The 15,482-nt window shown below is 31.3% G+C and overlaps 1 protein-coding gene across 1 annotated transcript; it reads left to right on the plus strand.

Moving 5' to 3' along the window:
• Window positions 1-11,344: 11,344 nt before the first annotated feature.
• On the plus strand, window positions 11,345-13,688 carry LOC139860575 (large ribosomal subunit protein eL13z-like). Its single transcript, XM_071849323.1, has 5 exons — window positions 11,345-11,483; window positions 11,915-12,030; window positions 12,150-12,280; window positions 12,476-12,634; window positions 13,148-13,688. The coding sequence occupies exons 2-5, from the start codon at window positions 11,922-11,924 to the stop codon at window positions 13,367-13,369; spliced, it is 621 nt and encodes a 206-aa protein (XP_071705424.1). The 5' UTR covers window positions 11,345-11,483; window positions 11,915-11,921; the 3' UTR covers window positions 13,370-13,688.
• Window positions 13,689-15,482: the final 1,794 nt, after the last annotated feature.

Genomic DNA, 15,482 nt, shown 5'->3' on the forward strand with positions numbered 1-15,482 from the left:
CACATACGTTTTATGACCTTCTTCCATAAGGATTTTATGTGTGCAATACGAAGGACTTATTCCTTTAATATCATGAATCTTCCATGCAATGGCTGGTTTATGAGCTTTCAACACAGAAATGAGTTGTGATTTCTCATTTTCAGTAAGAGAAGACGATATTATTACAGGTAATTCAGATTCACCATGTAAATAAGCATATTCCAAATGGTTTGGAAGTGGCTTTAACTCTAATTTCAGAGGTTCTTATATCGATGATTTATATCGATATCTGTCTTCTTCTTTTAGCATTTGAATTTCTTCTGTTGTTGGTTCATATCCATTAGCTATTAGTGTAGCTAACATTTCAACTTCATCGATTGGTTCAGTACCTTCTCCTAAAGAACATTCTCCTGTTCCTTGTAATTCTGGAAATTCTTCTAACAATTCTGCATGTGCATCTATAGTTTGAATATAATAACATGTATCATCTACAGATTGTGGTTGTTGCATTGCTCTGTCAACTGAAAAGGTAACACTCTCGTCCTCTATACTTAGGGTCAATTTCTTACCGAACACGTCTATTATTGCTTTAGCCGTATTTAAGAATGGTCTTCCTAATATGAGAGGAACTTGAGAATCTTCTTCCATGTCTAGAACAATAAAATCTACTGAAAATACTAAAGTACCAACTTTAACTAGCATGTTCTCCATTATCCCTCTAGGATATTTTATTGATCTATCGGCTAGTTGTATGCTTATTCTTGTTAGTTTCAATTCTCCAAGGTCTAGTTTAGCGTATAGTGAATACGGCATTAAATTTATACTAGCACCTAAGTCTGCCAATGCTTCTATTGAACTAAGACTACCCAGAAAATATGGAATTGTGAAACTTCCTGGATCAGATAGTTTTTCTGGTATCTTATTCAACAGTACTGCTGAACAGTTAGCATTCATAGTAACAGCCGAGAGTTCTTCCATTTTCTTTCTATTTGAGATTAGATCTTTCAAGAATTTAGCATATCTAGGCATTCCTGAAATCACATCAATGAAAGGAAGATTTACATTTATCTGTTTAAACATATCCAAGAATTTGGATTGCTCGGCTTCAAGTTTCTCTTTCTTCATTTTACTCGGGTAAGGAAGTGGTGGTTGGTATGGTTTAACATAAGGTTTATCCTTAACTGTGTTATCTTCATTAACCTTTTCAACTACCGGTTCTTTTTCCTTATCTTGATCAGGTTGTGGTTCTTGTGGAGTAGGAATAGCTTCATCAGAAGTTACAGGTATTTCAGGTGGTTTAAGTGTTGTACCACTTCTTGTGGTAATAGCTTTAGCTGTTTCATTCCGGGGGTTTGCATTTGTATCACTAGGTAAACTTTCCGGTTTTCTTTCACCTATTAATCTTGCTAGGTTACTTACTTCTTGTTCCAGATTTTGAATAGAAGCTTGTTGATTTCTAAATGCTTGAGCATTTTGTTCATTGGTTTGTTTCTGAGATGTGAAAAACTGCGTTTGAGTTTCAACTAGCTTCGTCATCATATCTTCTAAATTCGGCTTTTTATCATCGGTTTGTTGTGGTGGTTTGTTTTGAAAATTAGGTCTTTGCTGGTTGTAAGTATTATTGGATACTTGTTGATTGCTAGGACCTTGTTGGTTGTTGTATGGAATATTTCGGTTATAATTCTGGTTTTGATTGTAAATCGGTCTTGGCAGTTGATAATTATTCTGATAATTATTTCCAGGCTTTTGGTTTATGTATGAAATATTCTCTCTTTGTTCCATTGTTAATTCAATACTGAGACAATCTTTTGTCAAATGTGGTCCTCCATACTGCTCACAACTAATTCGTATTGAGTGAATATCTTTAGTCATCTTTTCCATTCGTCTCTCGACAGCATCTATCTTTGCGGAAATGGAATCTAAGTCATGGCTAGAATCGGCTCTAGCTGCTTTAGATGATCTAACGATATCTTTTTCTTGGTGCCACTCATGTGAGTGGGAAGCAGTGTTATCAATAATTTTGTAAGCATCAGTTTCGGTTTTCTTCATAATAGAACCACCAGCTGCTATATCTATGTCTTTCCTTGTAGTGATGTCGCATCCTTGGTAGAATATTTGTACTATTTGACAGGTGTCTAAACCATGTTGCGGACATCCTCTTAATAACTTTTCAAATCTTGTCCACGCCTCATATAGAGTTTCATTTGGTTTCTGTGTGAACGTAACAATTTCTGCTTGAAGTCTTACGGCTTTAGATGCCGGAAAGAATTGTTTAAGAAATTTTTCAACTAAAACGTCCCATGTATCGATCGCCCCTTCAGGTAACGATTCCAACCAATCTTTGGCTTCTCCCTTTAAAGTCCAGGGAAATAACATGAGATATATCTGTTCATCCTCTACTTCTCGGATTTTAAATAGTGTGTAGATCCTATTAAAGGTACGTAAATGTTCATTTGGATCTTTCTTCGGCGCACCACTAAATTGGCATTGATTAGTCACCATGTGTAGAATTTGTCCTTTGATTTCATAATCTGGCGCATTAATGTCTGGATGAGTAATTGCGTGACCTTGGCCAGTGCGTTTAGCTCTCATTCGGTCTTCCATACTTAAAGGTTCCAGATTCTCCATAATTGAATTTGTTGAATCGGAATCACTAGAGGATTCTGATTTAATGGTTCGTTCCTCAACAATCTCTGTTTGAATGATTGGTGGTTCCGGAGGAAAGTTTAATGGTTCAGGATCTACGAATCGTCCCTGAATATTCTCCGAATTCTCAATTGTGAGGTCGGGTTCAAAAAATGGATTATCAACGGCGACAATATTAGTTAGATGTCTTGATCTAGTTACAGGTGGTGAACGTATAAAAGGTGATGAACGTCTTGCTCGGTGCATTTACTGAATATCCTATTAGTTTTTAAAAGAAAAGAAAAATTATAATAAGTTATCCAATTAATAGACTTTTCTGATTTTGCCCACGTTTCGAATAGCCAAAAGATGCAGCAGAGGGGCAGGATTCGTTTGGTCTCAATATAATTGAGGACTGTTTGGCTCCAATAACCCGGTCCACATACAAATCCAACTATTACTACGAACCAGAAAATTTTGATGTCTATCAATTTAACCACTTAAAATAAATTTTCGTAATTTTAAGAAATTTAGATAAGAAGTAGAATAAAAAATCTATGTCCTAAAACTAGAATGACGAGAAATAAGAAAGAAAAAGAGCGTGTCGGAAAAAGATCGAAAAATAAAAATAAGAAAGAAAAAGAGTGACTTATAGAACTTAAAAACACTAGACTAACCCAACCTTATTACTATCACTAACTTAAAATTATAATCGCAAATTGAGATTACTAATTGGAATGATAATTGATACATAGTAAAAGGTGTCTAAAAATATTAAAGCTTACAAGAAAAACTATATTCCAAATGGAAATAACTTAAAAAGAAACTAAAACTTAAAAAGGTGTCGCAAAATTCTAAAGCACCTAAATCTTAGTCTAAAGAAAAGGCACTTAAGGAATTCTACGGCAAAGCCTAAAAATCTAGAAGTAAAAATAACTATGGCAAAAACTAAGTTTAAAACTAAATATGAGCTAAAAATACAAATATTACGCTAAAACGATTAAAAAGGGACAAAATATAAAAATAAACTAAAAGTTGTAAAAAGCACAATTTTTATAAAAATATTATTTTTATATTATTTATTTTATAAAAGTATTAATTTTTATATATATTAAAACTAATTATAATTAATTAAAACTAAATTATATTAATAATAAACTAATTAGGGTTTAAATAATAATAATAATTAATTACACCGTATTAAATGCAGATTAGGGTTGCTGTGTGGCGTGTCAGGGTGGCTCCGCGAGTCGCGGTATTCGAGGCTGCAAACTCCGCGAGTCGCGGGGTTCCAATTTTCAACTCAGGTACAGTTTAAAATTCAACGCGTTTTTTATTTTTATTTTATTTTATATTTTTTTTTCTGTTTTCTGTTTTAAAATCTAAAATATTTATATAATAAAAACTTATATTTTAAAACTAAAATAAAAATAGAAAAAAATATCTTAAAAATAGATTTATATATGTTTTTTTTTTGGTTTTTATTTTTATGTTTTAAATAAAAACAAAATACTTAAATAAAACTTATATTTTTATAAAATAAAAATAAAGAAACTTTATAAAACTTAAATATTTAACAAAATCTTAAAAATATATAAATTTTTGTTTTTCTTTTTATATTTTCGAATATTTAAAACGTATTTTTACAAAAGTGAATTTTAATAAAAGTAAACTAAAAATATTTTTTTTTTTTTGTAGCGTTGTGCTTCCGGCTTTTAAGCTAGATTGTTCCCCAGCAGCGGCGCCAAAAATAACTTGATGTTATGCGAGGTGTATATAAAATAACTTTATATTTTAGCAGGAAATACTATTAAATACGATACAATTTTACACAAGATATTTATTTATTTAGAGAATGAATATACTTAAACCTTGCTACAACACTTATAGGCAGTGTACCTAATCGTACAGTAGTGTAGTTTTTAGTAAGTCCGGTTCGTTCCACAGGGAAAATCTTTAAACAAAGCTTAACGCTATATTAGTTTACTTTTATAAAAATACAAATATATATATATAAGTAATATTATTATTATAAAGGGGAGTTTTTACCGTTTAATAACCGGTTTGTCGATTTTAAAACTTTAGTCGCAGTTAAAACCAAATGTAAAATAATAAATAAATACAAGACTTAATTTAAAGCGTAAAGTAAATAACGATAATGAAATTGCGAATAATAAAAGTGCGATAAAATAAACTTGCGATAATTAAAAAGTACGATAATTAAAAGTGCAATTAAATACAATAACAATAAAAATGCGATAATTAGAAGTGCAATTAAATATAAAATAAAGGAAATTAAATATGAAATAAAAGAATTATGCTTATTTAAACTTCCGTAATCATGATGTTTGACGTGTTGATTTTAGTTTTATGCCCATGGGTTAATTGTCCTTTGTCCTGGATTATTTAATATGTCCGTCTGGTTTTTGTCCATAACAGTCCATCAGTCATAAATATAAAGTGCGAGTGTCCTCGTCAAATTATCCTTATACTCGAAATTAAATATTCCAACTAATTGGGGACTTAAACTGTAACAAGGTTTTATTACTTTGTTTAATAATTACACCAGAATGTCGACTGAGTGTAACCCAAGGTTTTAATACTTTGTTATCAATTATGCCAAGTGTCCTTGTACATAATTTCACCCCTGTTTTAATAATTCTAGTGGCTATTAATCCATTCCCGTGTCCTGTTAAATGAACGATTATTCGTACATATAAATACCCCGCCCATCGTATCCGATTGAGTGTATATGGCTATTTATAGGGACGTCCAATTGTAAATCTTTATATTAAAATTAACAAACTATCATTTAGTTAAACAAATATAAAGCCCATTAATAGCCCATAGTCTAATTTCCACAAGTGTCGTTCTTTTGTCCCAACCCCAATTATGGTACAAAGCCCAATTACCTAATTTTAATAATTAGCCCAACATCATGATTACTTCGGATTAAATAAGCATAATAATAACTTAGCTACGAGACATTAAATTAAAAAGGTTGAACATAACTTACAATGATTAAAAATAGCGTAGCGTTACACGGACAGAATTTCGACTTACACCCTTACAACATTCGTTAACATACCCTTATTATTAGGATTAAAATTAAAATTAAAATTAAAATATAAATTATAAATATAAATATAACGTATATAGATGGATGGATATATTGGATGAAAAATTGATCAGAATTCGTTGGGCTTTATAGGGAGTTTCAGTTTTTGGGGCTCCGCGACTCGCGGCCCATTCCTTCTTCAAACTCCGCGAGTCGCGGAGATCGTTTTCACAGCTCACCCACATTTGGCTCTTTGTTTACCGACGGTTTATTATATAAATATAATATATATATAATTTATATAATTAATTATATATTATATTATATTTATATACATAGTTAACTTGTAATTTTTAGTCCGTTGCGTCGAGCGTTGAGAGTTGACTCTGGTCCCGGTTCCGGATTTTCGAACGTCCTTGCGTACAATTTAATATCTTGTACTTTACGTTTTGAATCTTGTACTCTTGTAATTTCGAGACGTTTCTTATTAATAATTGGAACCTCTTTGATTGTATTTTGTACTTTTGAGCTTTTTGGTCGTTTGCGTCTTCAATTCGTCGAATCTGTCTTTTATGTTCACCTTTTATTATTTAAACGAATATCACTTTTAAATAGAACAATTGCAACTAAAAGCTTGTCTTTCTTGAGGAATAATGCTATGAAATATATGTTCGTTTTTAGCATTATCAATCTTCATGTCTCTAATATCTTATGGTATTCGATTCCAACTCACAGGATACAACCAAAATTTGTTTCAAGTCACAATCACCTTTATTTTTTTATAATATTTCGGTACTAGAAGAAACATGCTTGCCAATCACTAAATGCTATAAACCAAATAAATTTATCAGTATTAGGAGGAGAATTATTCAAACACCTAATACCATATTCAATTATATCTGATAAGTCGTTGAATTAAATAGAAAGAGGAAGAACTGCATTGAATACCCCTGTTCTTGACTCATTTTATCCAAACCTCAAAACCAAACGAAATCACAAAATGTATAAATGCAGAAAGGTTAGAAATCCTTCACTTAAACTATATGCAAATTTTCAGATTCTAACTCTTTCGATTAAACTCGAATTTTTAGAGTCAAAGTTTGAAGTCAAAAGTTAATCGATTTGTTCATCAAGAAATTGGAGATTGTTGTTATGTTTCTGTTGAAATTAAAGACACACAAAGTTTCAAATGATGATTTACAACATATCTCGTGTTGAAAATATTATGTAAAACATCTTTAATTTGGAAATCAATATTTTTGTCTTCTTTAAAACCGTGAACAACCCAGCAGGTTTATATATATATATTTTTTTTGTTCCTTTTAACTGCCTAAATTGATTCAAGATTCTGTTATGAGTCGATTATATTTCAATCCAAAAACCAAATACGATTTTTTTGTGATGAGGTAAGTACCACTGATCGATGAAAAATGGTTAGGGAAGAAGAACATGTTACAATACGAGTTATATTTATTTAGAGAGCTTATTAAATCATAAAACCGAAGCCAGCCGAGTGGTTAAGTGTTGGTTCAGGGAGCGGGAGGTCGCGGGTTCGAGCCACGCTTGGGGCATTTTTCTTTTAAGGGACCTTTTTAAGGTAGTCTTTAATTATGATCCTTTTGTTATTATTATTATTATTATTATTATTATTATTATTATTATTATTATTATTATTATTATTATTATTATTATTATTATTACATACTAGTATTATTGTAGTATTATGTAATATCATTTATTAATATTATTAGTATTAAAACTATTTTTATTATTAGTATTAGAATTATCGTCTAAATACCATTATTAGTATTATCATTATTATGATTATTAAAATTACTATCATTGTTAAAAATATTATTTTTAGCATTGTATCTCCTCATTATTGTTAAAAATTATCAACTTTAACAAAATTAATATTATTATTATCATTGTTATTTTTGTTATTAGTATTATTATTTAGATTACTATTAGTATTACTAAAATTATTATGACATTAAAACTATCTAATTATTTTAAAATTATTGTTATTATCATTATTATTTTTATGACAAATGAATATATTACATGTAAGATTACATTTGTAATAAATATAAGTATGTATTAATCTTATTAACTAATGTTATATAAATATTCATATATAATAAATTAAGTACTCTTAATATAATATTAAACAAATAATTATATATAATATATAATTTAAAGATATAATGTATGAATTTGTTCGATTACGATTATATGTGTTAATAAATATACAAATGATTTAGGTTCGTGAATCCGAGGCCAACCCTGCATTGTTCAATATAGTCATATGTATTTTTACTACAAAATACAGCACGGTGAGTTTCATTATTCCCTTTTTACTCATTACATTTTTGGGCTGAGAATACATGCAAATGCTTTATTAACTGTTTTACAATATTTATATGTGTGAGTTTTCATTTACCTTTTTACCCTTTATATTTTTGGGCTGAGAATACATGCGCAATTTTTATAAATGTTTTTACGAAATAGACACAAGTAATCAAAACTACGTTATATGGTTGAATGATCGAAATCGAATATGCCCCTTTTTATTAAGTCTGGTAATCTAAGAATTAGGGAACAGACACCCTAATTGACGCGAACTCTAAAGATAGATCTATCGGGCTCAACAAGCCCCATCCAAAGTACCGGATACTTTAGTATTTCGAAATTTATATCATGTCCGAAGGAGGATCCCGGAATGATGGGGATATTCTTATATGCATATTGTGAATGTCGGTTACCAGGTGTTCAATCCATATGAATGATTATTTTGTCTCTATGTATGGGACGTATGTTTATGAGAAATGAAAATATGAAATCTTGTGGTCTATTAAAATTATGAAATGATTATTTGATGATAAACTAATGAACTCACCAACCTTTGGGTTGACACTTGAAAGCATGTTTATTCTCAGGTACGAGCCCTGAGATCCTTGCAAGAGGTCTCAGGTTCAATTCTTGGGGTGGCCAGGGAAGGGTTGGAAACAGCCAGGGAGTATTCCTGATGGGCTGCGTACACTAGAGTATGGGGTCGGATTACTCTCCCTTCCCGGGTAACCCGAACAGGGAAAACCTTACATCTTAGAGATATTATTTGGAGTCATTCATGACATATTTCAAAAGACGTTGCATTCAAGTCGTCGAGTTCATCAAGATTATTATTGAGTCAATTTATAGTTAGATATATTAAGAAATGGTATGCATATCGTCAACTTTTGATGTAATGAAATATTGTCTTTTCAAAAACGAATGCAATGTTTGTAAAATGTATCATATAGAGGTCAAGTACCTCGCGATGTAATCAACTATTGTGAATCGTTTATAATCGATACGGACTTCGTCCGGATAGATTAGGACGGGTCCTTTCAAATACGGGGAATAAACTAGAAAAGAAGACGCAGAGCAACTGGTTTGGGTGTGTTTAGGTTGAACGAGAGGTCGTGGGTTCGAGCCCTGTCTAGTGCATTTTTTTTTGTTAGGAAAAAGCTTTAAAGGTAGTAATCACTTCTATTATTATTATTATTATTATTATTTATTATTATTATTATTATTATTATTATTATTATTATTATTATTATTGATATTATTGTTATATTAATCATTGATATTGATATCATCATTTTTATTTTTATCATTAATATAGTTTACATTATTATCATTAAAATAAGTATTATGAGTATTATTAAAAACTATTATCTTTATTATCACTTTTTACAAGAATTATCATTATTATTAAAATTATTATTATTATTATTATCATTTCTATTAAAAGTATCATTATAATTAAAATTATCAAAGTTATCATTTTTATTAAACCTATCTTTTTTATTAAAATTTAACATTTTAGTAAAGTTATTATCTTTATCCTTAATAAAATTTACATTTTTATTATTATTATTACTATTACTACTATCATTATTATTATTATCATTTTTACTACTAGTATTATTATTATTATCATTATAACTATATTACTATTATCAATACTACTATTAATATTATTATCAATATGATTATAAAAACTAGTTATATAAAAATATACTTAACAAAACTATATTAATATTTTTACTTATTTAAAGTATACAAAATAAATACATTTAATTAAATTACTAATGAAACACCGAATCTACTAGGATAACACTTATAATATATGAATTTGTTCGATTACAATTAGAGGTATTAATATATATATATATGATATAGGTTTGTGAATCCGGCCAACCCTGCATTGTTCAGTATCGTCATATGAATATTTTTACTACAAAATAGTGTAGAGTGAGTTTCATTTGCTCCCCTTTTAAATGATTTTGCAATATATATTTTTGGGACTGAGAATACATGCGCCGCTTTTATAAATGTTTGACGAAATAGACACAAGTAATCAAAACTACATTATATGGTTGGATTATTAAACCGAATATCCCCCCTTCAAGTCTGATAACCTAAGAATTAGGGAAATGACCCCTAATTGACGCGAATCCTAAAGGTAGATCTATCGGGCCCAACGAGCCCCATCCAGGGTATGGATGCTTTAGTACTTCGAGGTATTATTTAGTATATTAGCTGCGCGCTGTATACTGGGGGATATTCTATATGCATCTTGTTAAGGTCGGTTACCAGGTGTCCAATCCATATGAATGATTTTTATCTCTATGCAGTTTGCGAAATACCTTATATGAGATGTATATTTATATTTATGAGAAATGAAAATGAAAATCTTGTGGTCTATTAAAATTATGAAAATGATCGATTATGATAAACTAATGAACTCACCAACCTTTTGGTTGACACTTTAAATCATGTTTATTCTCAGGTATGAAAGAAATCTTCCGCTGTGCATTTGCTCATTTTAGAGACATTACTTGGAGTCATTCATGACATATTTCAAAAGACGTTGCATTCGAGTCGTTGAGTTCATCAAGATTATTATTAAGTCAATTATAGTTGGATATATTATGAAATGGTATGCATGCCGTCAACTTTCGATGAAATGAAAGTTTGTCTTTTAAAAAAGAATGCAATGTTTGTAAAATGTATCATATAGAGGTCAAGTACCTCGCGATGTAACCAAATGTAATGTATTCGTCCAGATGGATTAGGAAGGGTCGTTATAGGGGGTAAAGTGTCAAATAACCATTTTCATAAAAAATCTTAAAATAAACTCCACCCAAATATTCAACGGGTCATATCTTCTTGTTTGCAACGAGTTAAATTTTTCCGACACCATCGTTAAACTCGAAATAATTTTAGGAACACAATGTCACTAACTATACGCAAATCGGACGCTTTTTAAAAAACGCTAAATATTTGGGGTACTTTTCATACACGTTGATTTTGCGTTAAATTTTTTAAAATTCGACAATTCTATAGCGAAACGAGGAGATGCACATATATTGTTAATTTAAAATAACATTTAAATCTTTCAAGGGTTATACCTTTTAGTTCGACTCGAGTTGCACTTCAACAACATCATCGTTAGCCACAAAATAATTTTACAAACTAAACGCAATATAATACATTAAAAACTAAACCACCGGCGCGAAGCGAAGGTTCGAAAACTAGTTTCCCTCTAAGTGATACGTAAGTTAGAGGCTTGGTCCAGCTTGATGGATAAGTTAGAGGCTTGGGCCAGCTTACATAAATATCCCAGTTTCAATAAATAAATATGAGCCCATTAGATTAGGGTTTTCATAATTCATACCCATTTCTTTCCGGCCTCACTTTATAATCAATCTTAGCTTACCACTTCCCCAAACTCGCCGCATTACATCTCTGTAGTCAAATCACTTTTCCTCAGGTATTGTATCCTTTAATCTTCTAGTTTCTGTAATATGTGAATGCTTGTAAGTCGATTTCTTAATTAATTAATTTTTTTTTTTTTTTTGTATTTTTACGGTTTTTTGTGTTTCTCATTGTTGGTTAGGGTTACAGCTATGTTAGTTCTTTTACTTGTATATAGATAAAATCAACGAAGTTTATTATTATTATAATCAAATGCAGGACATGCTTTATATGATCTATATATCTAATCTATTTTTAACTGAATATGTAATTAGTCCGAACAAATGCTAAATTTATTCCATTTACATTTTGTTGAATAATTCCGAGTTCTGCACCATTTGAATTGAATATATTTAGTTTGCGCTAGGCTCTCATTCGATGCCATATCTTATTTTATTTAGGACGGAAACAATTTGAGATAAACTGATAAATGTAATGAATTTGCAGAGTAACAATGGTGAAGCATAACAATGTTATCCCAAATGGCCATTTCAAGAAACATTGGCAAAACTATGTGAAAACATGGTTTAACCAACCTGCACGCAAAACAAGGAGAAGAAATGGTTAGTAGAGTAATTGTTTGGTTTAGCTACAGCTGGTTGTTTTGATTATTTTGTGGATCGTTTTAACTATTATAATAATAATAATAATTAAATTAAAATAAAATTTTATTGAATTTCAGCTAGACAAGCAAAGGCTGTTAAGGATTTTCCAAGGCCAGCTGGCAAACTTCGTCCACAGGTTCATGGACAAACCTTGAAATACAACATGAAGCTTAGGGAGGGCCGAGGGTTTTCGCTTGAGGAATTGAAGGTACAATTAGTTTGCGTTGTATTGCATTTGAAAGATTATTTTGATAAAGTTGATTTGTAAGTGAAAATTTTTTTGTAGATGTGTTCTGTTGTGTTACATTTGATGATGTTAAAAATTGGTTTATATTTTCATTTAAAAATAAATAAAAGGGATTGTATTTGTTTGCTTTATAAACTTAAGTTATGGTTTGAACAGGCTGCAGGTATTCCAAAGAAGCTTGCACCGACTATCGGCATTGCTGTTGACCATCGACGCCGTAACCGTTCATTGGAAGGTCTCCAAGCTAATGTTCAGAGGTTGAAGACATTCAAGGCTAAATTGGTCGTCTTCCCAAGACGTGCAAGGAAAATTAAGGTAATTTTTCATATTTTTTTTTTCTTTATTTGTTACGTAGTATATACTAACAGTCTTTGCTTTTCTAGCATTTAATCCTACTTGTTTTGTATAATTGAGCATTTCATTAGATCATTAGACTTTAAGCCTTGATTGTTACTATAATTTAACATGTATACTTTTATTTATTTGAGATTTTCGGAGCTTATAGTGTTTCTTACCATCTGCAACCAAATGCCAATTTGACCTTACCTAAATACTCATCTATCACCTAGTATGAAAGACTTTGTAATCATTTATTTTTCAAACAAAGTCTTTATTTTAGCCATTTTCTGTCAATCTGACTTGGCAATTTATTTAAGCACCGATTCTGTGATTTTTCCAAGTTTTAATTACAGAAACAACACCCAAACACAATAAACTACTTTTATAGCTGGCTTTGTTAATGTTAGTTTCATAATACCACCAAGATTTTGTAATTTCACAGTTTGTAATTGTTGACAATTGTAGTTAACGGTTTTTTTTTTTAATCAGGCTGGTGATTCTACCCCAGAGGAGCTTGCAACTGCTACCCAAGTTCAAGGTCCAGTACTACCTATTGTTAGGGAGAAGCTTGCTCCTGAACTTGTCAAGGTGACCGAGGAGATGAAATCTTTCGGTGCGTACTCTAAGCTTCGTCTTGAGAGAACAAACAAACGTCACTTGGGTGCAAGACTCAAGAGGGCTGCTGAGGCAGAAAAGGAAGAGAAAAAGTAGAGAGCTTTTTAACGAGGGTAGGCGCATCATCATGGTGAACAAATTTTTGATATCGTTACCTTTTGGAATGTGTTTGGATCATTATGTTTTAGTTTTTGTAGCTGGTGTGTTGTTATTTCTATATCAAAACTTATGTTTATCAGCCAAACAAGATTCGTACATGAGACTGCTTGCAATTCGAATTTGAGACCTCTCCTAAGGATGTTAAGCCCAACCTCTTAGCTACCTTGAGATGGTATAAGATCCAACTTTGACTATTATGATCAAACTTACTGTTACTTTTGTGAGAGTAACAAACACCATGTAAGTTCTTATTAAATGATTATGAAACAAGACTTTTTAAGAATCCCTTTATGAAAATGGTCTTTTTAACTAACCCATTGAATTGATCCAGTTGGATGGTTAAACATGTTCTCAATTTTGAACGCCTGTACCCGCTTGAATGTCCTTTAGGTGATCCTACAAGCAAACTTGTTGCATTTACTTTTGTTTGTCTAAGATCCAACTTAGACTATTATGATCAAACTTGCCGTTACTTTTGTTAGAGTAACACGTAACAAAAGTAACTCGCCATTCGTGTTCTTATTAAATCATTAAAAAACTAGACGTTAAACATGTTTATAATTCGGTTGTAACCCTTTCCCTTTCCGTGTGCTAAAATGAATATTTCTTTGGCCTGGCCAGAATTAAGATCGTTAGCTTAGCCAGTAGTCCTCGGGACCCGTGTCTATCTTCACTCCTAATTGTTCTTTTTGTACTAGAAGTTACACTCTATGCAAACTGCTCAAACTTTTTAAACGACCGTATCGACTTGAATGTACTTTAGGTGATCCTTGAACCAAATCCAATAACTATAACTTAACTATATTTCTAATAACACTAAGAGTGCTCCCAATCAAGACATGACTTCTTCCAGGACTAGCCAACCATTCGGCGACACATCATCACTTCCATCCCATTTCCTTTCCAGGACTAGACACTCCCAACAATGACAGTCCTTCCACACCCACTATATTAATTAATTAATCAATTGTACAAGACCACTAGCAAAAAGTACCACAAAATTAAGCCTCTCCCGTCCTGAAATGTGCTGAAAATGGACGAAAATGAAGACGAGGGAGCTGGGCGGACCCCTGGGCGGATTCGTGCCATCAGTGTCCAGGCTAGGCGGACCTAGGCGAGCCTCCAGGACGAAGGGTTGGGACCAGCCTAATAATACCAGTTTTCTTATATGGCTACTTGTATTGAAGGATTATGATAGCGGATGTATCATCGTATATATTGACATTTTCAGTCGCACAAGTCAAATTATATCGATATTAGTTGCATTGTTAGCTTATAGAAAAGAAATTAAAGAAGCATCTAACGTATCACTGAAATCAGATCTTTCTCACAACCTACAAACTGACAAGAATGATCTGCATCGAATGCATCATGTTCCTACAACCCATTTTGGTTACCTTTCGGTAGGTGTTTGGATCATTATGTCTTAGTCACTCTAGCTGAAATGTTGTTATCTTTTTCTTTATCAAAACATATGTTTATCAACCAAACAAACTTGTTTTTGTGTGTGTGAGATCCAACATTCTAACTTAGACTATAATGATCAAACTTGCTGTTACTTTTATGAGAGTAACACACGCCATAGACTTATTATTAAATGATTATAAAACAAGACTTTCTAAGAATCCTTAGAGTACACAAAGTCGTGCATTTTTGACTGAATTTTCAGCATTCGATGACAATATCTTACGGTCGTTGACTCCCCGTCCGCGTTGAGCTCTGGGTCGGGCTCCAGTGTCGCTGGCAAGACTTTGAATAAACAACGGTTTTGGTTGAAAATGTAGGATTAATGTGCAAGGTACGACATATAACTATATGGCCAACTTCATTTGAGCATTCGGGGTCACACACATATACACCGAGATGTCAAATAAAATATATATATGATGTATATATATTACTCAAGTAACAAAATAGTAAATCGAAATTAATTCATTTACTATTCATATGAATAGTAAATGAAACGAAATTAATTAATTTACTATTCACATGAAAGCGACATGATAGGAATTATTAATTATAAGTTACATAACATACCCCTAAAGTATTT

This window comes from Rutidosis leptorrhynchoides, chromosome 1, assembly GCF_046630445.1.
Source record: "Rutidosis leptorrhynchoides isolate AG116_Rl617_1_P2 chromosome 1, CSIRO_AGI_Rlap_v1, whole genome shotgun sequence".
Taxonomy (NCBI): domain Eukaryota; kingdom Viridiplantae; phylum Streptophyta; class Magnoliopsida; order Asterales; family Asteraceae; genus Rutidosis; species Rutidosis leptorrhynchoides.